The 26,458-nt window shown below is 41.8% G+C and overlaps 1 protein-coding gene across 1 annotated transcript in view; it reads left to right on the plus strand.

Annotated features, from left to right (window-relative positions):
• Positions 1–909: 909 nt before the first annotated feature.
• The window catches only part of aebp1a (AE binding protein 1a), a 29,803-nt gene continuing 4,254 nt past the window's right edge, over positions 910–26,458 (plus strand). Inside the window, exons 1-15 of the mRNA XM_088933001.1 lie at positions 910–2,393; positions 12,286–12,621; positions 13,156–13,212; positions 14,381–14,470; positions 15,278–15,358; positions 15,928–15,987; positions 16,708–16,764; positions 18,620–18,691; positions 21,721–21,830; positions 23,057–23,208; positions 23,736–23,820; positions 24,049–24,193; positions 24,842–24,924; positions 25,080–25,203; positions 25,744–25,940. Of these exons, the coding sequence (XP_088789127.1) occupies positions 2,105–2,393; positions 12,286–12,621; positions 13,156–13,212; positions 14,381–14,470; positions 15,278–15,358; positions 15,928–15,987; positions 16,708–16,764; positions 18,620–18,691; positions 21,721–21,830; positions 23,057–23,208; positions 23,736–23,820; positions 24,049–24,193; positions 24,842–24,924; positions 25,080–25,203; positions 25,744–25,940 (1,938 nt within the window). The 5' untranslated portion in view covers positions 910–2,104. The remainder of the gene's footprint in view (positions 2,394–12,285; positions 12,622–13,155; positions 13,213–14,380; positions 14,471–15,277; positions 15,359–15,927; positions 15,988–16,707; positions 16,765–18,619; positions 18,692–21,720; positions 21,831–23,056; positions 23,209–23,735; positions 23,821–24,048; positions 24,194–24,841; positions 24,925–25,079; positions 25,204–25,743; positions 25,941–26,458) is intronic.

The following is a 26,458-nucleotide window of genomic DNA, read 5'->3' on the forward strand; positions in this document are numbered from 1 at the left end:
GATGTGGACCACAGACATATAAATCTATCTAAATTAAGGAAGATTTTATAACTGTTTTATCATCTGTTACATCAAGGTTTGCAGAAGTGCAATGGGATTTATGCTGTTCACAGTCTGGAAGAATCTCAGTTAGGGCTGAATGCATAACATGTTATGTATTATGTTTATTAATTTTCACTTTAATCAGCAGTTTAGTAGTTTGCTCATATTTGTTTTGTTCTTCCTAGTTTGTGATGGTAATCACCCTGCTTCTGCTTTCACAAAAATAAGTCTTGGGAGACTCTCTGATGCTATAGTTTTTAAAGGTACAGTGTTGCTCTAAACTCCACAAAATCACAGGCACATAATACGACATGCCTGCATTTTTATTTCTTCATTCTGCAGTGGGTGTGCCAATGTTTGTGCACCACTAACTGAAACATGACAAGCCTGCAACTTGCATCTAAGGATCTGTCCCTAGCAGTTTGCATTGACCAGGCGATACAAAGACTGTCTTTTGGTAAAGAAAAGGGAAACTCATGTTGCCTTCTCTGGAAAATTCCTGCTTGCCTGTCTCATTGTGCTATCGTTAACGAATCCTCATCTGGCTCTAATTTGATTAAAAAACAACTGCTTCTTTTAATTTCCATTACTGAGTCATGTGGGCATAGTTCTTTATCTGTTCTGAGTGAAGTAGGTTCCGCTGGTTGCAGGGGAAGAAGAGATTCCAAACAGCACACCCCTTTCCAGCGTGGGTCAGCCCCTCCCATCCAGCCCGCCCACCCTTCTCACCAAGGCACTCACTCCTCCTGTTTCCTCCCCTCCCTCCAAAAAATGACCCTGATTTTTTTTTTTGCAACACTTCCTTTTTTTCCCCCCATCCCATTCCCCTTGTTCCCTGCTCAAATAGAAGAGTTAGGGGCTGGGCTTGGAGTTTCTTCAAAGTTTTATAAGACATCTGCAGCTGCCGGGATTTGTGCAGAGCTCTTCAGGCTCACAGAAAGAGAGGCAAGCCAGCCAGAGAGGTAAGCAGAAAACACAAAAGGGTCCCATCCCTTGTTGGTGAGGTTCTTTATTTTCCATTTTCTAGGAGTAACGTGCTCTGTAGGACCCTACAGAAGTTTTCCGCTTTTAAAGCAAGAAAACTCAACTGAGCTACATCTTCCAGACCTTTTGCACAAACGAAAAGCAACTGGGATAAAAAAAGAGGGAAAGAAATCGGGTTTCGACTGTACTTCATTGTCAAAGAGGATTGTTGTTTACTTTTAGGATTCTGGATGGTTTTCATTCTGTGGAAGCAGGGATTTCAGCAGCTGGGGCACTGAGCCATTCCTCCTTCTCTTGCTCATTCTCCTCTGCTCACACTCTGGAATCTGACGTCTTAGGAGGCCCGTCTGCTTCACTGTCCTACCCTGTGTGAAAGACTGCAGAGCTGGAGATTAATGAGCGATTCCTTCCTAGAGTGTCTTGAGGGGACCTGAAGATTGAACGCTTTATCTGCAAAGGAGGTGGAGGCAGGTCATTCAGTTGTTCTGTTTCAACTCAGAAAACACTGGGAATTGGTACCTGAGGCTCCTGTCAGCTTCCTTGTGATCTCTGAAAGAATGCACTGCAGTCACTTTATTTAAGTGCTTTTTTTTAAGCTTTCCCTTCTTTCACAGTGACAACTTAAGCCAGGCAGTTCTAAGTTTTGAAAGTGATCCTCTTGCAGTGGAGATGGTAAATGCACAGGATTTCCTGGACATCAACTGTGAACAATTTGCTATCAATTTTTAGAAACATAGAGAGATTTCTTGCTGCCCCCTTTCCATGAGCCCGGTTGCTCTCTAGTCCACAGAACAAAAACTCTGAGGATTTCTAAAAAGCTATCTATATCAATTTTGCATAATTCCGAGAGAATATCAATTTTTTAAGCTGCACACATGTTTAAGCTTGCCGTCACTGCACTCTGTCTCTGAAGTTTCTGCCCGGAAATCTGTTCAGGGAAGCAGATTGACACTGAAAGACAATTGCATGTGGCCAAGCCTCTCCTAGATTTCAAGTCAATCAGTAGCTGAGCAGCCCAATCTGCGGACTTTAAACATCACTTAACCGCATCAAGTGAAGCGTGTCATCTGGACTGAAGATGGAGGGGAGGATTATCATCTTTTCTTGTGCTCTGCTCGGCCTGTGTTATCTCATGGTGTGGTGCAGCACCACTGATTTGCAGTCTGTTACCTTGGACCACGATGCCACCGAGCTCCAGACAGGCAGCCTGCGAGACAGGAGGGCCGTCTCCAAGAGGAAGCAGGACCGGGGGGACGAGCCGGAAGGCAGGGTCTTAACGGAGAGCCCTGGCGTAGATCCAGTGCCAAAGAAAAAGGCAGAGAAGGCCAAGGCAAAAACCAAGAAGTCTGCTGAGGAAGTACTCGCAGGTAAGGGGAAGCAACAAGCCAGCATGTCCCTAGTAATGAGAGGTCAGGAACCCCAAGCTCGGAAACCCACTCTCCTGCAGGGTTTAACTACACATGGAAATGATCTGTGAGTGGCAGTGACACACACAGTCAAGACCTGGTATTCAGGTTGACTTATACTGTAAAATAATATAATTAGCATAGTTAAGACATTGTCACAACCCAGGACCACAAGATATTGTTGCTATCCAGAGCGAGGCCTACAGACCCTAATCACTCACTCAATTCTGCCTTTTAAGAAAAAGGAGGTTTCCAGATCTTTGAAGCTTACATGAGACCAAGCACAAAATTTATCAATTGTACAAAGCATTCATTTAATACAATTAAGAAATAACTGCACCTGTGTTTGTGGTCCGGCCAGGTGTTTGGAAAGCTTATCTTCGTAAAATGACACCTTTTGACAAATTAGGCATTTAATTTTACCACATGAAGTGGTCTTAGTCCTAAATGAACAAAAAGTAAAGAACACTGCTGCTCTTCAACACTTCCAGTCCTCACTTGTTTTTTCTAATTCCACTAATGCTCAACATGAATTAAATTAGACGCTGTGTTGTGAATCCTCAGATGTCCAAATCTTTGTTCATTTTAAAGGTGGAAGTGAATCAGGTTGAAGCCATAGGAAACACAAGCTTCCTGTCTTAGTCACAAGTTTAGGAGAAGCTATGTACATGTACAATACAAAGCTACATGCGTGCAGAACTACTAAGTGACGTGATAATTCCAGTTCAGTTTGTACAGGTCAGTGGGGAAGAGCACTGCAGATTTAAGTAAGGTTCCAACCAAGAAGAAGTTCTATCCATTCAAGGAATGTTATAGGTTATAGTGGCTAATTGATCCATCTGGATCTCACCTGCTGTTTCTTGAAATAAGTCATAGTGTGGGTTTCAACAACATGGCTGAGTAGCTTATGCCGTAATCCTACGTCGTAAGTAATGGCATGGATAGGATTCAAACTCTGTCCTCTGTAAAAGTAGCACCACAATGTAAACGGACACAGCCAACCAGGTACAGTATGTTTTATTCTGGAATTTCTTGAGTCAGTGTCTAAATTACTATATTATTACTGTATAACATTCACTAAATGCTTGATGTGTGGAATTTGTCTTTTCAATGTACCTTCTGTGTTGCTGAGCATAGCTTAGAATGTAGCCTAACGGTGACAATGAGAGGGATCAAAGTTCTGCCTCACAGGCCGTATCACTCTCCATCTCCCTGACAGCTAATGAAAAGGCAGTCAAGCAGTGATCTTTCCCTTCAGGCTAACACGCAACTTCAGTCACGCTCCTGGGTCAGAAATTTCATATGCGACTTGAAGTGGGATGGAAAACCACAAGGCAAAAGCAATGCAAAATAACGACTACAGCAAACCATATTTCGGCAATATTTTCTGTTATTGATGTTGGCGTTGAGAGCTCTGTGAAGTTGCCCCCCCTACAGACAGCACAAACGATTAAACCCACCTCATTCCGTAGTGCTACGTTTGTGCCGGTTTGTGCCGTTGAAAGTAACTTCCCAGCTGCTTCCCAGTTTCAACATGTAACTTCCCAGTGCACGCGTTTGCTTGTAGCAGCTCGATATATGCTCGACCTGTAGGAGTTAAGCACGAAGAGGTTCTAAAATTTCTCCTGTAAGCAAATTACACGTTGTGGAAGGCATGAATAACATTAAGATAATATTGACGGATAGATGCGAGTGTGCATTTTTCAGATAACGATTCAGATCGCCTCTAAATGCCCTGCAGTATTTCTAAGTGAACGACGTTTACAGAGCTAAAATACATCCAAAATATGTATCTGACACTTTTATTAGCAGATCGTTCTTGAAATTAAAGGTACGATTAATTGGTTAGAACTGTAATGCGACTATAACAATTCAGTGTAAAGTCTTGTGGGAAGTCACGAATTTCCAAAATAGGTGTCTTTTTGCATCGAAAATAGAATACTAATTTCGTGGGTTTCATACAAGTTTATAAGCATCATGAAAGATCAAACAAGATCTTCAGAACTTAATATTTTAATACCTTCGCAGTTTTTATTCTCATGGCGCCTCACTCGATATTACCCTTGGGGCGATGCATTTACTCCAACCTCTGAAACTCATACATGCCTGCACGTTCTTCTGGTATGTTATGCTCAAGTCCGCTGAATATTTAAAGGCAAGGTTAAAGCTCCGTGAAGTTGCCCCCCCTGCAGACAGCACAAACAATGAAACCCACCTCATTCGTTAGTGCTACGTTTGTGCCGTTGAAAGTAGCGTTTGTGCGGCTTTCGTTTTCGAGATATAGCGCCTGGGTTTTTCGGGGGTCGTGACGTCACTCATCCCCCTACAATGTCGTAGGGAAACCATAGCGGTCTCATTCGTTAGTGCTGCGTTTGCTGCTTTCGTTCCCGAGGTATAGCGCCTTGCTTTTACGGTGATCACGTGACCATGAACGGCGACTTTGACCGCCAGTGACCCCCGTCTGCCGAGTTCAAGCGCTCTGTTAAAGTTTAGCTCGTACCCTTAACATTGCAAAGACAATCAATATCCATAAACATATGAGCCTCCTTAGATGTGAATAATACTAAGACATGACGCATGCCATCAAGTTAACCATCTTTGACATAAACCTGTGGTTGAAATGTATGTAAAATCACCGTGATTGTAAGATCTATGTTTTTTTTTATTTTCTAAGGCACATTTTCCTTTACTTTCCCTACCGTGACACGCTGTTGTCAAACGAGTAACTGTAAGATACCATCGCGACAAGACCTCCGCAGCATGTCATGATAGGCACCTAATGTATAACGCATGTATATGGGGCAGTATTATCGCGACTGGCGCCTTGCTTCCATGCCACCCAGGCACCGCTGTCGCAACAAAGGTCTCATATCAGGATATGATATACCCGGATAGGACGTGTCACAACATATGGCCTCCATGTCGCGACATTTGGGCGGGGCATTTTGTCGGGGTATTTCATATCGCGATATACGGGTTTCATGTCGCGACATGGGGGCGGGGCATTTTGGTCAGGGTATTTCATGTCGCGATATGGGGGCGGGGCATTTTGGTCGGGGTATTTCATATCGCGATATACGGGTTTCATGTCGCGACATGGGGGCGGGGCATTTTGGTCGGGGTATTTCATATCGCGATATACGGGCTTCATGTCGCGACATTGGCGCGGGGGCGTCTGTCATATCGCGATATGTGGACTCCGTGTCGCAACATGGGGGCGTTTTGTCGGGGTATGTCATATTGCGATATATGGACAGTGATGAGCAAGTCGCAGTGGGTATCGCGATGTGATCGTGATGCGCGCACTCCTATCGTGACATGCTGTCGGAGTCCTGAACGCGCTGTGGATGCCATGACATTCGTTGTCTGTTATTCAGTTTTGACCTTAGTGCGACTTCTCTTAGATTGATTAGTAATTGGAAACCAATGGATGTGTTACTGTATATCCAGCGTGCTCGTACAGCACACGTTAACCGCCGCCACAGTATTTGGACCAAGAAGAACATCCATCACCTGTGTATCTACATGTTCTCGGAACTTCCGCTGTGGCGCTGTACCCAATCAGAGTGTCGATTCTCACTCCTCACCCAATCGCGGCCCGACCTGTTCGGGGGTTTAGCCAACACGGGTCTGAGAGCTGTTCAAGCTAGCAGCGCCAGGTGGATCGGCTTGTTTACTGTCAATGAGAATCTATTTTTAAAATGCTTTACTTATTTGCAAAATTATTACATCGGCTTGTTTTTGTATTGATTCACAATGATCCCGTACTCTTCGAAATAAATACATTTTTTATTTGCAATATAACTGTCTCCACTGCTTTCTGTAATGAATACATGGTATTTGAACAATTTTAATCGTATATTTGAGGTAGGGGAAAAACCTTCTGCTTTGTACTTCAAAAATGAATAGAAATGCAAAGTGTATGATCATTATACTATTATGATCGTGCTTTCAATTTTGTTTTTTATTGTTAAATTATATCGATCTGGAAATTAAAATATGAATGTGGGCTCTCGTGTTGTACCAGCGGTAATTTAGAAACTGGTGTTTCTTCACCAATGAAAGGAGTACACAAGCAATACATTTTCTAGAACAGGGTTGAAAATTAAAAGAAAACACCTAACCCAATGAAGTAACAGTAACTCCTCTCTAAATGTAAGACTGTTTATTCGTGTAAAGGCTGCAAAGTCTGGGGTCAACTGATCAAAAGTCACAACTGAAAGATCTGGTAGTCGTGACTTTGCTGTTTTGTACGTCACAGAGTCACAGCCAGGAAAAGAACGCGCTATTTTGAAATATATTGAAACATCCAGCCCACCCGACCAGACAGACTCGGAAAACAAAGTGCCCCCATTGTTTTCATCACAATCAGGAGTTCAAGTACCGAGTTTGTTGGTACCTGTAAACAGCCTTGTAAATAGTCAAGTGATTACCCGAAAAAAAAAACAAGGCGCTATATCTCGGAAACGAAAGCAGCACAAACGCTACTTACAGCGACACAAACCGACACAAACCTAGCACTAACGAATGAAAGCGGTTTGCTTTCCCTACGACAGTGTCACGACCCAGAAAAAACAGGGCGCTATATCTCGGAAACGAAAATAGCGGCACAAACGAATGAGGTGGGTTTAATCGTTTGTGCTGTCTGTAGGGGGGGGCAACTTCACGGAGCTGTCGTAGAGCTAGAGTGTTAGTCTACAGAGAAGTGATGCACAGAACAGCTGCAGCAGAAAGGTTCATGTATTCCTGGCGTGTTGTAACTGCCATTGTCCACTTCTAGTCTTTGACATTTAATAGAACTGTTAACTTAATATAATTTGAATAATTGTGTTATAATAATTTGTAAATGAGGCCAAAACAAAAGAAACTGCTGCTATAAATGACAAAAAGCCTGACACCAAAATTCAGACACTTTGTAAGAGAAGATAAATAACTCTTTTCTCTCTGCTGCAGAGTCAGTTCAGTGTATTAGCAGTTAAGTTTGTGATACATTGCTTTTTTTTGGCTCAAGTGGAAAAACAGCATGTCCTTACACATAGGAAAGACTGAGTATGGTAGGATTTCAGTTACTTTGCGGTCATGTCTGAAACCTAATAATCAAGAATAATCATTAGCAAGCAAAAGAATATTTCTCTTGGACAGAAAAAAATATGGAATATCTTGTACAATCTGGAAATCTGGAATATTCAACATATTCAATTCTATTATGCATTACTTAAAAGACCAGTACTTTACAGTACTATATAATGACTGTAGTATTTCCCTTGTAATACTAAAGTGATTGGATTTGAAATGTTATACCTGTATATTCCAAAGTATATCTATAGTCATGCACCCTTTGATCTGAACTGGCAATCATAAATCTTTCCGTATTTTTCACTTTAAATAAAGGCTTATTTAAGAATGTAATACTGCAAATTGGAACCAAAATAAAAAGAACACTTCAAATCAACATTTTTTCTGTCTTAAATGCTGTTTTGAGAGTGGGAAGTCAAAATACACAATTACAGTATTAAAAGTATTACATTCTTTTTATCTATGCGGTATTTGAAAATGGATGTTTTCAAATTACAAAAAGAGCACCCCAGGAACAGTTTCAGGACACTTTGCTAAGTATTAATTAAATATACATTACCCAAAGGCAAGATAAGCTATTTGGCAGCAATTCCAGACATCATTTCCTATAAAAGAATTTCTACAGATAACTTGAAACAGGATTTCCATGAAAGCTAAATAATGATGATAGACCTTTTATGGCTCAGGCACTGCAGTAAATGTATCAGCTTTTTACCCAAAATAAATATTTTCCATTCCATTAATATAAATAGAGGGTTTTGGTGGGGAAAAACGTTACTACACCACAGTTTCTTTGTAAACCAAAAGCATTCATTATTCTTATTTTGGGAAAAGGAAATAATCTGCATAGTAAAATAGGCTGAGATGGACAGAATTCACAAACCAACAGACTTTCAGATTTTTTTATCTGTGGTCCCTGGCCAGAAAAAGTGTCCTGGATAACTGAATGAAAATTGTTCTTATTTTCAGTCTGATCTCCATTATTTTATGAAAGATAGTGCGTTCTTAGAAACGTCCTTCAGTCTTCCCTATTGCTCTATTCTTCTAACCTTCCTAGCAAATTTCGGATTCTTTGCAAAGACATGCCAAAGATGCTTGCCAGGAAAGATAGGAACAGCATGCAGCCTTTTAGCTCACTGGTAAAGCATAACATTGTACTACAAACAAACAGCATTTCAGCTGGAAAGGACTCAGAAGCCCATGATGACCCGTCATTTTCATGTTTCTGACAATGTTACATTTCAGAGTAAGATAAGATAAGATCACTTTATTGGCCATATACAGTTTCTTGTATTAGGAATTTGTCTTTTCACATACCCCAGCTTGCTCTCCATGAGACACACAGACAGGGAGAGAAGCTTGGGGTCAGAGTGCAGGGTCAGCCATTTATACGGCGCCCCTGGAGCAGTTGGGGTTAAGGGCCTTGCTCAGGGGTAGGATTCCTCTGCCGGCCATGGGATACAAACCAGCAACCTTCCAGCCACAGGCACAGATCCTTAGCCACAGAGCCACTATACCCGTAACATTGAAGACTGACTAGTAAAAAAACAGAAAAAAATCATTTTGTTGGGCAACACACTAGTAGAACTTTAGAATTTTATATTAATTACAATTAATGTAATAATTTGGAATTCAGAGGATTGTGTACTACTTTGATTACCATAAAAATATATGACTGCTCTGGCATCAGTCTAGGGAAGAGTGACCATATACATGCCTGGTCTAAAAGAATTGAATCTTTTTAGGCTTGAAAAGAAATTGTCTGGGAGGTGAAACGATTCATGTGTTCAAAAGTCTCAAAGGAATTGACAGTCTATGCACAGACTGTGCACAGAATCATGTGCTTGAATCTGAGGCACATGTGTGCCTCCAGCAAAGGCTGGTGTGCCCAGGGCGTGTCAAGGTGATGTTAGGTGAAATAACTTGTGTAAACTTCAGAGAAGAATGCTCCGCTTGATCCAGACTAGGAAAGTAGCTGTCAGGGATTACTTACCTAGGCATAGTCTGAAATGTAATCTGGCTCAATGCCCACTCCTCGACATGCCTTACAGTACAGCAGGACACTTTCACACCTACACCAGCCACTCCCCTCCTAGACCCCAAGGGCCAAAAAGAGCCAAGGGAAAAAACCAGGAATGTGTAATGTAGCGAAACAACCTGTGGCAACAGGCTGAAAGACCCACTGAGCCCTGGCAGTGTCTATGGGTTCGGAGGCACTTGCCAACCATTCAAGGAAAAAATAAATAAAATGCAATGTCTCTGCATAATGTTTTTGGTCTGTGCACTGATTTATTTGAAGTTTAGCAAGGCATCCCTACATACCTCTGACCCCATGACCAGTAAGTGAGATTAACAGAATATATAACTGATAAAGAAAAAAAGTATTCAGCAATTTGAGAGCTTATTTTTTTTAAGAGTGTTTGTCTGACTTCACAAGAACCATGACATTGTCGAAGAAAGATCCCAGAATGGTATCATGCAATTATTTCCAAACTGCGTAAGGGGTTCCCGGAGGAAAGAACAGGCATGTGCTGTCTGTCTGTGCCGAGCACGTATAATGGAAAATTGTGTCTGGTACTATGAGTCACTCTCATCTTCATCAAAATCGACGAGCTTTGCTGGCATAGACATCATCCCCATTTTAAACAAGCTAGCTCTACACTGTGCTGAAGTGAGTCCAACACAAAGAACTGCGTTCTTACCCTCGGTTGCATTTGTTTCAGAAAATAAACTACCCCCTAGTGGAGTATCTTAGACATGCCATTATGGTATATGTTAAACTTAATATTCCATTTTTACTTTTTTCCCCCCAATACAAAATAATTATATTATGCTTAATGCTTTGACACAAAGAGCTACGTGAAATTATCTCACTAGTGTCTTTTCAACTTGTGTGTTTTACACTTCCATGTTTAACACTTTCATGAAACTGTCGTGAATTGTGTTTCGTGTATGACTGACACTCAGCAGGGTAATTTCATAAATGGAACCCAGCTCCCCTGCTGAAGGGCCCCTGTTCAGCAGCCTTTAAAGCCTCCAAATCTATAGCTTCTCAAGAATTGCTTCAACTTAATAAGCAAATAATGAGTTCCTTAATAGGTCATTAAGGGCTCAGGTGGGAAGAAAATCTTAAATTGTCTGGTCCCCAAAGACAGGAGCTGTGCCCCCCTGCTGTAGCTGACCACGAGAAATCTGATGGCACTGCCGGCCAAACTGTGATTTCATTATTTTACTGCTATGATATATGTTCCCCTTATCTGCAATAATTTCCAATAAGAGTGTCTATCGCCACAACACCTTAATCTTTCTCCTGACAATAGTCTGGCAATTTAAACACAAATCAAGGCTGTGCTACCAGTCAAACAGTCCAGCTCATGGCTTCACACTGATGATGGAAAGAGCCCACTTGAAAACCCCAATGAAAAAACCCCAAACCCCCAACTCAAGACTTAGGATTATGGCTAGAACCAGTGAAGTGCTCAGCATCTCCAAGGGACTGTACCTTCATGTTCTATGTGTCAGAATTGCTGAATCTGTTTCTCAAGTACACATCTACATTTTGTGCCCTTGCAGTGCAATTTTAGCTATGCTTTTATGGTGTTGCTATCTTGAGACATGTATTAATACTTTTTTTAATACTTAGGTTTGTAATAGCTGGGGCTGAGCTCAGTATAAGCCATGACCCAACAGTGTTGCTGTAACCATTTGACAACCTAAACTCAAGTAATAACTAATTCAATCTCAGAATCAGGACTGAAGTATGCTTTAAAAAAAAAGAACCCCTATACATCACCCGACATCAGCCGTTCAGAGACCATTTCTAGCTGCTTGTCCATAATCCTATTTTAATCAAATAAATTAGGGTTCATTATACGAGTCAAAGCGGCTGTTGTCAGTTGTTCTTCAGCCTGAATTCCTAAACTCTAATCCAAATGTCCTAGTTGTGTCAATGCCACATCTTCTCCTGAATTACTTACAGCTGTGGGGCAACAGCTGGAGCAGGTTAACATTTGTTCTAACTAGAAACAAAAATGAGCACCCTGTGTGCCTTGTATGTTAGGCAACACTGGAGCTGGCACTGATATATCCATACATGTAGAGTGTACTGTGTAACCTTGCTCTTCCTATGCTTGTGTTTCTTAGTGCTTCTTTATTACAAGAGCATATACAGCATTACTTTGCAATCAAACTTATTGTTTCTGTGGAAACCATTGAAAGATATGAACAACAAATGCAATGTACAGTCTATCTTAACACTGAGGGACTGAAGTAAGGAAGACTGGAAATTGGAGAAGGTTAAGATGTCTATATCACAAAGCCCTACCCACAAAGTAAAGTAGTCCTGTAACCTTCGCTGACACATTAAAAGGATCATGAAGGACCATGGAAGCAAATACGTTCATGCCACTTTTTTGGTTTAGTGTAGGAAGGTCTCTAAACCCTAGACATGTGAATGCCCAGTATTCCCAGCCATGGATTGCTAAACAAGAGGAATATATTTATCTTGACTATAGACATGTCAGCAGCGACATGTCAGCTCAGCTCGCTATGTGCTTAATGGTGTGTATTTCACATCCGGTGTCTGGTGTTCAGCAATTATGAGCAAACTTGCAGTTGTGTCAATGTATCTTTTTAGAGTAGTTGTGATGTCTGTGTTGTGTTTTTGTGATTATTTGCTGTATGTCTATGAGCTGTCCCGGCATCTCTTGAGATGAATAAAATCCTCATGCTTGAATGCATCCTCCTTCTTTCTTCGATTTCTCCTTCGAACCCTTAGCTAAGGCCAAAAAAGCAGCTGAGAAGGAGGCTAAAGCAAAGAAGCAGAAGGCGCCCAAGCCCACCAAGAAACCCAAACCTCCCAAGCCCACCAAGAAACCCAAGTCCCCAAGGCCTTCCAAGAAACCCAAGGCCCCAAAGCCCTCTAAGAAACCCAAGGTTCCCAAGCCCACCAAGAAGCCCAAAGAGAAACCAGACAAGGGGAAGAAGGTGTTGGAGGTGGAGGAGGAGACAAAAAGGAAGGAGGAGGAAGAGCGAGTGGAGGAGCAGCCGACAAAACACCCTACTCTGGAGGAGGAGGAGGATCGTATCCTCAGAAAGTTAGGCTGGGACAACCGTAAGTACTACTGTAGATTTCCCATACACTGTGCTAGTACAATCCAACACCATGAAACAAACAAATTCCACACGGAACCTCTACAGGGAATATGTGGGAATATTTGCCAACATCATCCTGCAGTCCAGAGGTCTTATTAGTCACAGACCTCAACAGGCACGGCTTGAGAGATTTTCTGTTACCTAGGAAACATCTCAAGTCACGTACAGCGCTGCTGTGTGCTTGTTCACAAGAAAGGGCGAGGGATGACTCAGTAATGTTTTTTTTTAAATCAAGGATTTTCTGGCTGGTATTTTTTTCCTCTTTTAAAAAAAAACACCATGGTTAACGATGGGAGCCACTGCTCGAGCTCTGGGACAGAACAGCATTGTCAGAATGTTGCTCTTTCAGCACGAGACAGCACGCACTTTGATGTAGAGTAAGGCTACATGAAATAAGGAGGTTACAAAATTGCAAATACGGACTGTGTTGTCATTTAAGAATCTAGACACGCTGAGGTTAATTCTGAACTAAAAAAATACCACTTCTCTTTAGTGACCCCCACAGAACCACCCACTGTGGCTGAGAGAGAGGAAATCCACACAGACCTAGGTAAGAGCTAGCTGTTCTTCTGTTTGGAACACCCCCTTGGCACTAGGGAATAATAAATAAAAAACTCATTAAAGAAAACACAAATGCCAACCAGCTGTTTCTACATCTCCTAGACAACTACACAATTGGGGAAACTGCACTCCCAGGGACTGTATATTGAATTTTACCACAGGAATTATAAATGGGAGTCGAACTGCCAACAACTAACAGTAAATATAAAATCACATTGATTTATTATTTGCAAAAAGCAGTTAACTGTGGCAGAATTTTTGCAGAAAGCTAAAGAGATGTTTCGAGATCCTCAAACAGCTTAATTGAGGCCACTCTTCACTTACACATGTAATCCTGACAGAATAAGAGCAAGACCATAAATGAAATATTGTACTGTAGTAAAGGACAATCACAAACATTTAGAACACAAGCACACGGTCTGCATACATAAAATCAGCCCCTGTCTGTCAACATCACACATTCTGACAGTATACTACCCTTGCATATTAGGATGGATGTCTAAAGTGTTCTAAAGTGCACAAATTAAAGATGTAAGTGTCTATTTGCCATGAGACTGGAATTAAATGTTTGTGTAAGTTTGTAAGGTGGGGTGCTTCTAAAATAATCGGCACAACAAAGTTTTAAACACAAACTTACATCGCTTTGGTGACATCTGAAGGGATGGTGCAACAAAACACTTACACTGTTGAGCAAGGAAAATGTACTGTATAGCATATTGGGTAAGTCTTTAGACTCCTAACTGACAAGCTGTGGGGTCAAGTCCCCATTGTGCTGTTGTTACCCTGTATGAAGCACTTTACCCCAGCTACAGTATGTGAGTGGGGACCAGCACTTCTGGGGGTAACCCTGTGATGCACTTTCCCATCTAGGGGGAGGAGTCAGGTGCTCCCTTGTCTGCTTAACACTACAAAAAACAGTTTTACTGCTTAGAAGAGGGTACCTAACAGTTCAAGGAATTTTACAGTCAAATCATTTTCCCTTTGGAAAGCAGAAAAGTAAAAAGGGATATCTTGTTAGTAATGGTACAAATTCAATATTGATAGTGTCAATTTGATGCTTCTAACCAAAATACACACAGGATGTGTATTTCACAAACTGTTCATGTAACCATTATTAACCATTGCAAACCCTGCTGAAAGTACTTTTTATTTTGCAGTGGATATTGTTTTGAAACCTGAGGTGCCCTTAACCCCTGATCCAGTGAAAGAGACGGAGGAGAAAAAAGATGACTACTGGGATGCAAAGTGTAAGGGAGACTTATTCTGTTTTTATTTAAATGCAATCTCATAAAAGAGTGAGATTAAAAAATAAAAAAATCAAATCAAATCATAAAAGAGTGAGATTTATAGGAGCCGTTTGTAAAATAAAATCTAGGAGCTAAGGCTTTGGAAAGTACTCAGGAGCCTGGCTGTGTGGCGTTGACTGGAATGTATTTCTGTGAAGGCCGCGGTGACTCTTTCAATGTCTCCGAAGGAACACGTTGGAGCACAATGTGGCTCACACAGGCACAGCAGCAAAGACACCCGAGACCACTTCTCTGGTGAAGCATGACCCTTTGGTACTCCCAAAACCTTACAGCAGGGGGTTTCCAAGACTCAATCTGTAGGCCAGTGTTTGTACAGCTTTCCAGTCCAGCTGAGCCCTTATCAAATTGTATCAGTTTACTATTAGTAAAATAGGACAACATTACCAACAACTTCAGGCGCCTGCTGGTGAAGATACACCTGCCCTCTGGGACCAGGACTGGGAACCCCTCACTTAAAGGATTCAGAATCACAATGGCATTTATTAATCCTCAAGCCATTGCCTAACATGTCTAGAGCAGGTATCAAGCGAGGGTGTTTACTTATACTGTAGCTGCCCCTGTGAAGCTAGACGCAAACCATCAAGGGAGAAATTCTGAGATTCCTGAACCCAGTCTGAACAGCGGGAAATGAAAGAGTCAGTTGAGCAGCAGTTAGAGGTCAGAGGTGTTTGAGGGCTGACTTCTGTCACAAGAGAAAACCCTCACCCCATTCTGTTCCACCGCCAGTGTCCTTTTTCTCCCTGACAGATGACATTCCAGAGCCCCTGCCTGAAGAGAAAGAGATCTACCCTGGGCCCTACACCGAAGACTGGAGCCAGGCAGTTACAGGTACTCATCACAGGGGAAGGGGAGTTATCACACTACTCTAATCTGAGGCCCGAGGCTCAGTTCTGAGACTGATGGAAGACAAATTCAGATTAAACCGAGGGACTCCGTGAAAACACAGCCCAATTCAAAGGTTTGCGGTAGTACATCTGAACTGATCTCTGTGCCAAGACCTAAGAATCGTGCTACTCACCTGTGTTGATGGCAGTAGGAGCGGTAGGTTTTTCATTGGTGTAGATGAAAGTTTTAGGCACTGGTACCGTGTATATAATAGTGTATTAAAATAATCATCCAAGGAATATGACTTAAGGGCAACAATTATTTTTTCAGAACGGATTTTGATCGCGTTGAGCACCACGTTCTTCATGTATTAAACTGACCTTTAACTCTGCGTTTTCTTAACAGAGACTAGGGTAAAAAAGTATTCTCCTGGTTAAGAGAAAGGAGAAATTTCCAGCTAGATAAAACCGTGTGAAATCTCAAATGGAGGAAGAGAAAAGCCTGAGAGCGAGCCCTCAAACATTATTTTACTCAGCACTGTTGTGTTGATTTTCTGCTCTGTTCTGCCTCAGCGGAGCCGACCCCTCCTCCGTTCGAAGACACGTGGTACGACATGTATGACTACGGAGATCGTAAGTTTCTGATAGCGGCTGTCCGTTTCCCCCTTGTCCCTGCGCAAGGCTCCGTGGTGGTGCATGTTGTGTGTCCGTCACACTCTTGGCTCAGTTTCTTTTCTCTCTCCAAAACGTTCAAGGCACATACTGTAATAATGCGCTAACGCTGGGTTAGAGAATGGAAACAAGCGATCATAGAAAACACTGAGTCGTCATGCAATAATGTGGCTCATTATTTTTTAGAAGAAGTGTTAGTTGTTAATAGAGCTCGTTTATAAAGTTCGGTCTACACATGCCAGTAAGAAGCTCAAACAAGCTGTTGTTTGTGTCAGCTAATGTCCACACAAGAGCTTCTTAGTTTTACCCTCCCAAGAGGTTAATACTTGGATGCTCACAAAAATATCAAAGAAAGCTAAGAGTCCATCTATTAAAAAAATCATGGCAAAATCTTTGCAAGAACAGCAAGTGAAAAGCACTCTTTTTTTTCATTTAAGGTGCCTCCCCAGTCCGATCTGATTTTTTTTTCACACATGCTAGAACACTTTCACAGTTTCACACAACAATAATTTCTTTATTATTTTATAAAAAGAAGATTTGTGCACTTGAAATCATTGTTCAAAACTTTGCCTCCCTTCTTGAGCAGCAAGGATGATGGTTGTAATCTAGAATAACTGGTAGAGAAAATTACCAACAGCAGTTTTCTGCATTACTCTAACTCTGGGATTCGTATGTCTTTAGCAATCAAGAAGGTAGAGGAGAAAAAAGAAGACTCAAAAAAAGAGAAAGAAGAGAAAAGTGAGTAAATGTATTTATTCAAAGATAAAATTTGCTCAATGTAGCCTGGGGCTACATTGTATCCACCTCATTCCTTTGTAATATAAAGCAGTGTCACCTGTTAGCATCTTTCTGCCTACTGTCCAGAGGTACTGTATTCTTACACACCACCTGGGTGTATATACAGTAGTACTGTATAATACTCAATGGCTCTGTAATGTTGTTCAGTAACATCTCTGATCCCTGATCTCTGAGACTCTTCACACAATGAGTAACGGTAACCACATCAGAGGACACTTACGTACAATCACATGCTGGTCCATGCGTTATATTGAACTAAGTACAGGAAAGGTTTCAAATTTTTAAAAAGGCAGTATTTTGGGAAGGAACGTCATGGGGTTGTGAATTGGAGTGTGCTGCCTTTTTTTCTACTTTATCCAGGATGTGGAAGAGAGAGGGGAAGACAGGGAGAGAGGGAGAGAAGGGCAAAGGGAGACAGTTAATAAAAACAGCAGCTGCTGCCACGTGTTGACTTCTTTGAGGACGGGGGCGAAAGGGAAGGAAGTTTTCGTTCCATAACCACTTGGGATTTCTCTCGACAGGCAAGGGCAGAAAGAAAGATGTCTAACGGATGACACATGTAATGGCACAGGGTGATCGGAGTCGAGTTTTACAAGATCTCAGGCAGCGGACAGAGCTGGAGGACAACCCTGTGTTAGATTCAAAGATCAGTCACATTGAAGGATAGTCAAATGCATGGGTCAGGCTAAAAACCCTCCCATCTTGCTAAATTCCTGCACAAGGCCTGGACAGAAACGAAAGGGGCACAACAATGGCGTTCTGGTGTTTTGCGAACGAAATAAAATGTGGCCCCATGTTTCAGAAAACAAGCCAAAGCAAAGCTGTGCTGTTATTTAACATTTCAGGAATGATCATGCTGTGCGGCATTTTACAAAGTTTGAATTTCTTCCCCTTCCCAGTTCTCATCTTCAGCGTAATTCTGTCCTCAAGAGTACTCATGTGGCTTCTCAGTCTGTGTTACATTTTCTGATTAAATTGCTGCATATGAGCATCACATTCCTTGGCTCTGAAAGAACAAAACCAAATCAAGGGTATGCTGTTCTGCATTACGCTCACGGTATTACAAAACCAAGCTCTCCAGAAGCCTTTTCACTTTCCTGAGATTACTTTCAAGGCAGTTGGTTTCAATATTACCCTACATAGTCAAATTCCCAAGTTGGTATTGGCTCTTCTCCAGTGGGGCAGACAGCTCAGAAAAAAACGGCCTTCATGCTGAAGGACTTCAACTGTCCATGTTGACAAAATAATGTTTGGATTGTCAGATTTACGCCCTCTCCACTTTTACAGAGCGTATCTATTCATAAACACAAACCTAGCTGCCGAAACCGCTGTTGACTGATGCCTGCTGCAAGGACTTGCCTTGCACATCATTTTTAAACTCCATTCATAGTAAGACCAAACTTTTTTTTCCACACCAAAACATATTGTACAGTACTTTCTAAGATCTTATAAAATCTGAGCCACTGAAGGATGAGGGCAGGACTGCAGCCCAAGCCTGTATCAACAAGATCCAATAAACAGTATTATAGGTTTGAACAGGTCAGAGTTGAGGGGGTCAAACTTGAATTTTCACATGCAATACATGCAGGAATATAGTACATACTGTACAGTATGTGCCAGTTTAATGAATACTTCAGAGCTCCTGAGAGCTATGAAACCAGTACAGAATGGGAAATATGCCATACTGCGACAGCCACTGCATTTTCTTCTGCTACATTGGCACTGTCGCGGCTTGTTTGGAAAGGAGTCTAATCACAGGCAAGTGACATCCTGTTGTCCTCATCTTCCATTACAGACAAAGAGGAGACAAAGTGGGAGGAAGAGTGGGAGACGAAACCAAAAGAGAGAATCTACACCGAACCAAAGAGTAAGAGGTTTATGACTGTCCCTCTAGCCCTCAGGGCTGATATAAAGACTGTGAAATACAGAGGGAGCAGTAATGTCACTTGTATATCAACCACTGTGTGTCCACTGTTACCTTCTTTACTGCTCTTTGTGCTGAGTTTGTTCTTTTTAGGTGTGAGATACTGTCTGACCTATTCCCAGTCTGTTGTCTGTATGTGTGGATGAGGTGAGGTTTGGAATTGGAAATAATGTTTTATTATCCCAAAAAATAGATTACAGATGGACATTCTTGAGTCAGATTTGTGCAGTGAGTCAGACAGCTGGCTGATGCTGATATTACAATACAGCTGTTTTTCCAGGAAAAGAAAACGCACGACAATCCCTTTGAGGATTCTGCAAATATACAATTTGCAGTCTTTGGAGTTCTGATAAAAAACACGGACAGGGTGACCTCAGCACCAGATCAGATAAAATGCGTACTGGTGCACAAATATCAGGACATTCTCGTAGTGATTGTCATATTCTGATCTTGTGGAGGTAAAATTATCACACCTTCAAGAAATGCTATAGGACATCTGCTGTGAAAATATTAGATTCCCATAAATTTATTTTTTACGTGCTGCAGGTTCTTGTGCAATTTGCACCGTTGAAGCAAAAGCACAATGTGTCTCGCAATTATTAACTCTGTGTACATTCTCCCTCTATAGATATATCACCAGGCACCTCGGGTTAACTTACATAAAAGCTTGCAGCTCACAAAACCTGTTCAGTGGGACTTGTATGTCTGCTGTGGCACAGAGCTGTGCCCACATAAGGAGAGAAGCAACAGGTCTTTTATGGTGGAGGGACAGTGGGAATTTGGTGAGGGAAGCTAACTGTTGGATAAAAGATTAGGTTTTTTGGAGTCAGTATTCATAGTTTTGTGAGTGACTTGAAACCAGTTGCGAAGAGTTAAAGACAATTGATGTTACAAGCACAGGCTTGACATTTCCTCTTCAGCCTCTTCACTTAAGAAACCACTGTACTGCCTGTTGAAAAACAACTGTGCTTTCCAATAACCAACACAGAGCTCAATTCCTTTTCCTGCAGCCCAGGTCCCAGAAGTCAGATTTTTAGGAAACAAGAGTTTGAATCCGATGGCAAAACAAAAAGAAATGGCACTAAGAAAATAGCCTTTTGTTGGTTCAGATAGATATCTGTTTCCCACACGTTTACAAACAGGGAAACTGGAAGGGCGCGGGCAATCCCATCATGGCTGCAGGATGTAATGTCAGTCTTCAGCATTCTGCAATTAGCCAGCATCTTAGAGCAAAAACACGATCAATCATTGTAAATTTCAGGATCATGCTCACTTTATGTCCTGTAAAACATGATCTGGGCTGAGCTTCGCTGAATTGAATGGCAGAGAGCTCTAATGTCAACAGTGATTCTGTGCTCTTGGCGTTGACTGTGTTGTTTCTGGCAGTGCCTCCAGCCTGTTCAATGTAACTGTCTGGCACTCATTTCCAAACGGCAAACACGACTTGTTGATTACTAGATCAGAAGAGGAGTGTGGTCTATAAAATCCCAGCAAACATCTAACATGTTCTCATAAGCCCTTAGCAATTTCAGAGCTCTCTGGAGATAGACCGCTGCAGTACTTTCCAAGGCAGTGCATGGTAAATCATGATAAGATTACAGCATCCCAAACACTAGTGGACACCAAATCAATTGTCCAGTGATATGATGACATTCTTAACCTTTCTAAAAATCTATCACCTTCATTTAATAATCTACTCTTGTGCCTTAAAAAGATTTTTTAAGCTTGCATTAGTTTCCAAAGCACCAAACTTAATTGATGCTGTTTTGTACAATTTTGCTTACTTGCAGTTTTTGTCAAACTGTTTGTTAAAGATCCTGCAGATTAAATTATCTGCTTAGTTGCCATACCAATGCTAGATTTGTGCATGACACTGCTTCATTTGCAGCGCTGGTGTAATTTTACATTTGCGTTTCTGATCAAAACTAAATACTTTATTGTTTTAATATTAAGACACAATAGTAATGGATTTAACTCGCACACATTAGCACTCTTACCAAGACATCTCAGTATTGCCCTTTAATAAACTGCTCTTGCTACACTGGAAAACCAGGTATAATTCATCTACAACATCTGCGGACTGTGCCAACCAAGAGGGAATATCTAGTGTTTCCAGAGAGGAATTACGGGCTCATGTCTGGTCAGGAATTAGGAGTGCGACTTACTTGAACGAAACCACGATCATGAAAGCAGGCACAAGAGTCATGATTACTGCTAGTAACTGAGTGTCACAGAGGCTGGGGGTACAGGAAGGACTGGGGAGACCTCAGCCTGGTCACCCTGCCGAGTCACTGGGCTCGAGACGCTCCCCTGATCAACAAGCAAAAGAGGAAACCACAGCACCAGAACCTCTGCTGTACTTCTACAGACAGGAAACCGAGAGAGACGGTCCCTAGAGAATATAAAACATAAATCTCTTGCCACTCACCATCCATGGCTTGGCTCTGCTCCCAGTGTTTAAGGAAGGCAACACGTGCTTAGGAACAAAGTAGTATCCAAGTGAACAGACGGAGAGCAGCTAGGAACAGAATTCACGCTTTTCTGAAGAAAACATTCAAAATTGAAAATTTAGGTATTAATATAGAAGTTAGGGATGTTATCTTTGCTGTACAGGAGCTAAATTCCTACTGGTTTTGTAAATATTATGTTCAAATACTCAAAGAATAAAAGCCAAAAAATGATGAACGATTAATTCATTAAAACAATGACAATATTAAGATATAAGTTGATTCAAAACCCAATATTCTCTTGGACAATCTCTCTCAGACAATCCTAGTATAAAATAACATGCTGTACTAGTGATTTTACATCACAGGACAGAACATCCTGACCATAGAGTTGTGATTCATGTACAGTACGTAGCTACAGATATGGCTACACATTGAACAGTTCTGTTTTCTGTGCACTATCTACAACCACCTGGAGATGATGTAACATGGGTCCCAACATGTCTCAACTGCTTTTACTCCTAGAATGCCCCCCACTAGGCATGGAGTCCCACCGCATTGATGACGACCAGCTGCTAGCCTCTTCCAGTTTAGACCACAGCCTGGGCCCCCAGCGAGGACGGCTCAACATGCAGGTATGAAGCAGCACCTAAATCCTGTGGCTTAACAATGGGAGCTCGTAGCGATAGACCGAACACGAGGAGGTCAGTGCAAGCTCATAGCGATAGACCGAACACAGGGAGCTCAGCACAGGCTCATAGTGATAGGCTGAATACCGGAAGCTCACAGTAGGCTTTTAACGAACAGAGGGAGCTCAGCTCAGTCTTGTAGCGATACAGCAAACACAGGGAGTGCAGCAAAGGCTTGTAGAGAAAGACTGAACACCAGGGGTTCAGCGCAGGAGCTCAGTGCAGGCTCATAGCGATAGACTGAACACAGGAGTTCAGTGCAGTCTTGTAGGGATAGACCAAACACTGGGAGCTCCATGCAGTCTTGTAGGGATAGACCAAACACTTGGAGTTCAGAGCAGGCTTGTATCAATAGCCCACTGGCTGATATGGTACAGATGTTTTAACCAAACAAATACCACAAATCATGAAGATTTAGCATGACAGATACAGTTCAACATAGCTAGTGGTGCATGCAATGATGTTATGTTTTTTGCAGCAAAACTACAGTAATTAAGATGAAAAAAATCCATTTCAGTGGAAAGGGAGTTCCAGCTCTAAGGCCAACTACTGTACTCTTGTACCATCAATTTACTGGTTTTATGAAACTTCCACATCTTGCAGAAGTGGACATCTGAATTCCTATATGTACAGTACTATGTTGTAATGGTTGTTTGTAAAAAGAGAACCTTTGTACCAGTCTTACCAGGATGTAGCAGATTAAAGAGTCCTATATCTGATGAAGCTAAGCTTCCAGACCAGTGAAAATTGTAGAATCTGTGTTGCTTTTATTGAATCTGAATCAAGTGTCAAAGAACTATGTTTTAGAAGCCTGTAGCAGAAACCAGAAAATTAGGATTGTGGGGAGAGCGCAGATTATTCTCTTATGTTCAGTTCACTGGACTACAAGTATTTATTTTTAAAGACACGTTTCTTAACCAATGGACATTAGTAAATTTATTTGGCTTTTTCAGTCCAACTGAAAACAGGAGGAACAAAGTTTAAAATGTAATCAAACATGAAAAAGTCTTTCCCTTTTGTGGTGGAAGATAATGCTGTTTAGAATGGGCCTCTGGGGTCAAGATGGGGGAAATCATCAATACTCACAGCTCCACGAATGACAGCTATGCCACCCTGACCTGCTCTGTGTCTTTTGGTTTCTTGTCTGACAAATGATTTCATGGCAAATGAAGTCATCTTCACAGGGTGGGGAGGATGAGACCGAAGTGTACGGTGGAGCATGGTGTGCTGAGAGTGAGGAGACACAGCACTGGTTCGAGATGGATGCCCGCAGGGAGACAGAGTTCACAGGAGTTATCACCCAGGGCAGGGACTCCCAGATACAGTAAGGAACCTCCCATTACATCACACTGGCCAGCTGAAAGGTAGCAGTATTTAGAACAAATCAAACTCAAGCCACAGGACATCACACAAGCCAACAGCAGATATCAAAGTCCCAAGTTTAGGATGGCCAAAACGTTTTCATTTTGCAAAACCTGTTGACTTTAACATTCGATTTATTCCGCTCTTAAACTTGGGTTCATCGTCTTCCAACTTTTAAATGCATCAGTCGACTGTAATAAGGGTTGATACTGCAGGTGCATTGAATCTGGCTTTTCAATAGAGAAAAAAGAACTCCCAGTCTCAGCGCATACCGTAACTTGAGTCAGTGCCACTTCCCAAGATGACAGTTCATAGACAAGATTTGTAAATTAATTGCTAGTATTGGATCTCCCCTATTCCTCTCTTCCTGTTATAAAGCACTGAACATCAAAAGCAGTCACTGTTGTATTAGCTATGGATATTTCACAATGTCCTGTTTTTTTTGGCCTCTGTGCATCAGCTGTATGTTTTCCATTCATCTCCCACCAGCAACGATTTTGTGACTTCCTATTACGTGGCCTTCAGCAATGACAGCCGAGAATGGACAGTTCTCCATGATGGCTACTCCGAGTGGGTGAGTGGAGCCGAACCCCAGCCCCATTGCAGATCAACCACAGGCAGGACCCACACTGAAGAAGCCAGGAGATTTCACTCTCAGATGTATGTTTTTTTAAGGGAAAACAAAAGAAGGAATGTGCATCCATGACGCGCTGAGATAAAAACAGTATTCATATACTGTATAAAGGTTGAGAGCATCAAGAGACAATAGCTTGTTGTTTCTCTCCCCCTCGTGCCTGAACAGATGTTCTTTGGCAATGTGGACAAAGACACGCCAGTGATGTCGCAGTTTGTCGAGCCAGTGGTCGCACGTTACATCCGGGTTCTGCCCCAGAGCTGGAATGGCAGTCTGTGCATGAGGCTGGAGTTCATGGGCTGCCCTGTGTCCAGTAAGTGACAAAGACACAGCCAAGAGATACGTTATCTTATACTATTACTTTTTGTTTCTGATTTTGCAAAGGCACCCTCAGAGTTTGTCACTATTCTTTGTGGTAGATAGGATTGGCACTGGAAGCTTCATACAATATCTCAACCACCAGCATGACTTTTCAAGAAAAAGCTAAAACCAAGCACAAAAAAAAACTTTATTTTTCGTACCTGACCCCCAGAGTTATTTTTTCTTTTAATTTGATTGTTATTGGATATTCATAGAAATGTTTTGTTTAACTATAAGAAAAGCAGGATGATCATCATTTTAGTTTACCAGGTGAGAAAAACTTTCCCCCTTATTCTGTTCTTATGTCAAGACATATCATGAGCTAAGATCATCTGAACATTCTGTTCTCAGAAAAAAAAATCTATGAAGTGACTAAGAAAATCAGTCAGTAACATACTTGCAGATATTTTTGTTGGAAGGTAAAAACAGAAGGGGAATAATAATTAATTCCTTTTCAAAAATGAAAATCTGCAGTAACTTCTTGTCCTCTATCTGTTTTTCTCTAGGCTTTAAAGGACGGGAAACAATCCTTGATCTTTAGTCTCTGTTTCAATCATTTCTAAAGATGCTCCTTTAACAAAAGTTCTCTTTCTTTCCTCAGGGCCCAGCATATACAGCCAGAATGAAGTCACATCAACAGATGACCTGGACTTCAGGCATCACAACTACAAGGAGATGAGACAGGTAATTTTCTCATCAACGCTAAAACACCAGCCTAGAATGTTCTGTGCCTCTAGTATATGATGGTGAAGAAATGGCGAAGACTCAGACTGCACAGGACAACCCTTCCTTTAGCCCCGTGTTCTTAACACAGTTCCTCCTCCTCTCTTGAAACCCAGATGATGAAAGTGATCAACGAGGAGTGTCCCTCCATTACCAGGATCTACAATATTGGCAAGAGCTCCCAGGGGCTGAAGATCTATGCCATGGAGATCTCAGACAACCCTGGAGAACACGAGGCAGGTGAGGACATCGTTCAGCTCAAACCACCAGATCTCCCATCGCTGTCAACCTGTTTCTGGGAGATTTACTAAGAGATAACGGAGTAATTCCAACACAGGCAGCCTATATCCGTACCTCTGGGTCTGGTTAGCTAATTCTCCCTATTCATCCCATTTATATTAGGTGTGCAAAATATCAGCTCTTAAGTTTTTGGGTAGGGATGGTTTTGACGTGGGATGCTAGGTTTAAGAAATGTATCACAACACTGTATACTTTACAAAAGAGTAGTCACTTAAATGAAACACTGACAAAAAAAAAACTTTACCTCCCCTTACTATTAGAAGGGTAGAGGTTATGTCTCTTCCTAGCCTTGTGATGAGAAATGCCAGGCGAAGCACAGACTTCAGAGCAATCCGGAGTCCAAATAACCCTGCTGTGGACCTGTTCTGACAGCCGATACAGCACTGTATGTACAGAGGAAGGTGTCTTGAGTGGGACCAGCCCTTAGAATCAGGCCATCTTCTACAGTTTTCTTCTCATGAATTGCAATTTCCTTGTCAGGGGAACCGGAATTCCGCTACACTGCCGGTCTCCATGGTAACGAGGCCCTAGGCCGGGAGCTGCTGCTGCTGTTGATGCAGTTCATGTGCAAGGAGTACAACGATGGCAATCCCAGAGTGCGCCGCCTAGTGGAGGGAATCCGCATTCATTTGGTGCCCTCGCTCAACCCAGATGCCTATGAGCTCGCCTATGAGATGGTTTGTGGATCAGTTTGCTCGTACTGTCACTTATTCTGTGTCCCTCTCTTTCTGAAATTTTACAATCTGGTTGCGTCTTCAAAAACTAGACATGACTGCACAAACTCAAAATAGAACACTTCATTCTTTATTTCAACAGAAATACCGCAGTATTGTAACTTCTTTATTTTGAAAATGTCACAGTGTATAGCAGAAAAGTGTTGTAGAATTGCTGTAACTCATTGTTTGGAAAAGGGTAGTGTGAAGACTCTGACATTAAATGTACAACTTTTCTCACATAATGACAATTTCATTATTTGAAATTTTAATATAATGAAAATCTACAGATGGAGAGGACGTTACCTTCCAATTTCTCCTTAAGTATTAAGTTGAGGTAGCACAAGCAGTGAAAGACAAGGGGAACTGAAAATTTAAATGACTCAGAGTTTGGAAAATAATGCCAGGCAAAATAAGAGTGGGCAGGCTAATGCACTGGTTCTCAAAAGTCCAGCTGTCAAGACGTAAATTGTCTCTAAATC

The sequence above is a fragment of the Atractosteus spatula genome, chromosome 2 (genome assembly GCF_055471065.1).
Source record: "Atractosteus spatula isolate fAtrSpa1 chromosome 2, fAtrSpa1.hap1, whole genome shotgun sequence".
Lineage (NCBI taxonomy): Eukaryota > Metazoa > Chordata > Actinopteri > Semionotiformes > Lepisosteidae > Atractosteus > Atractosteus spatula.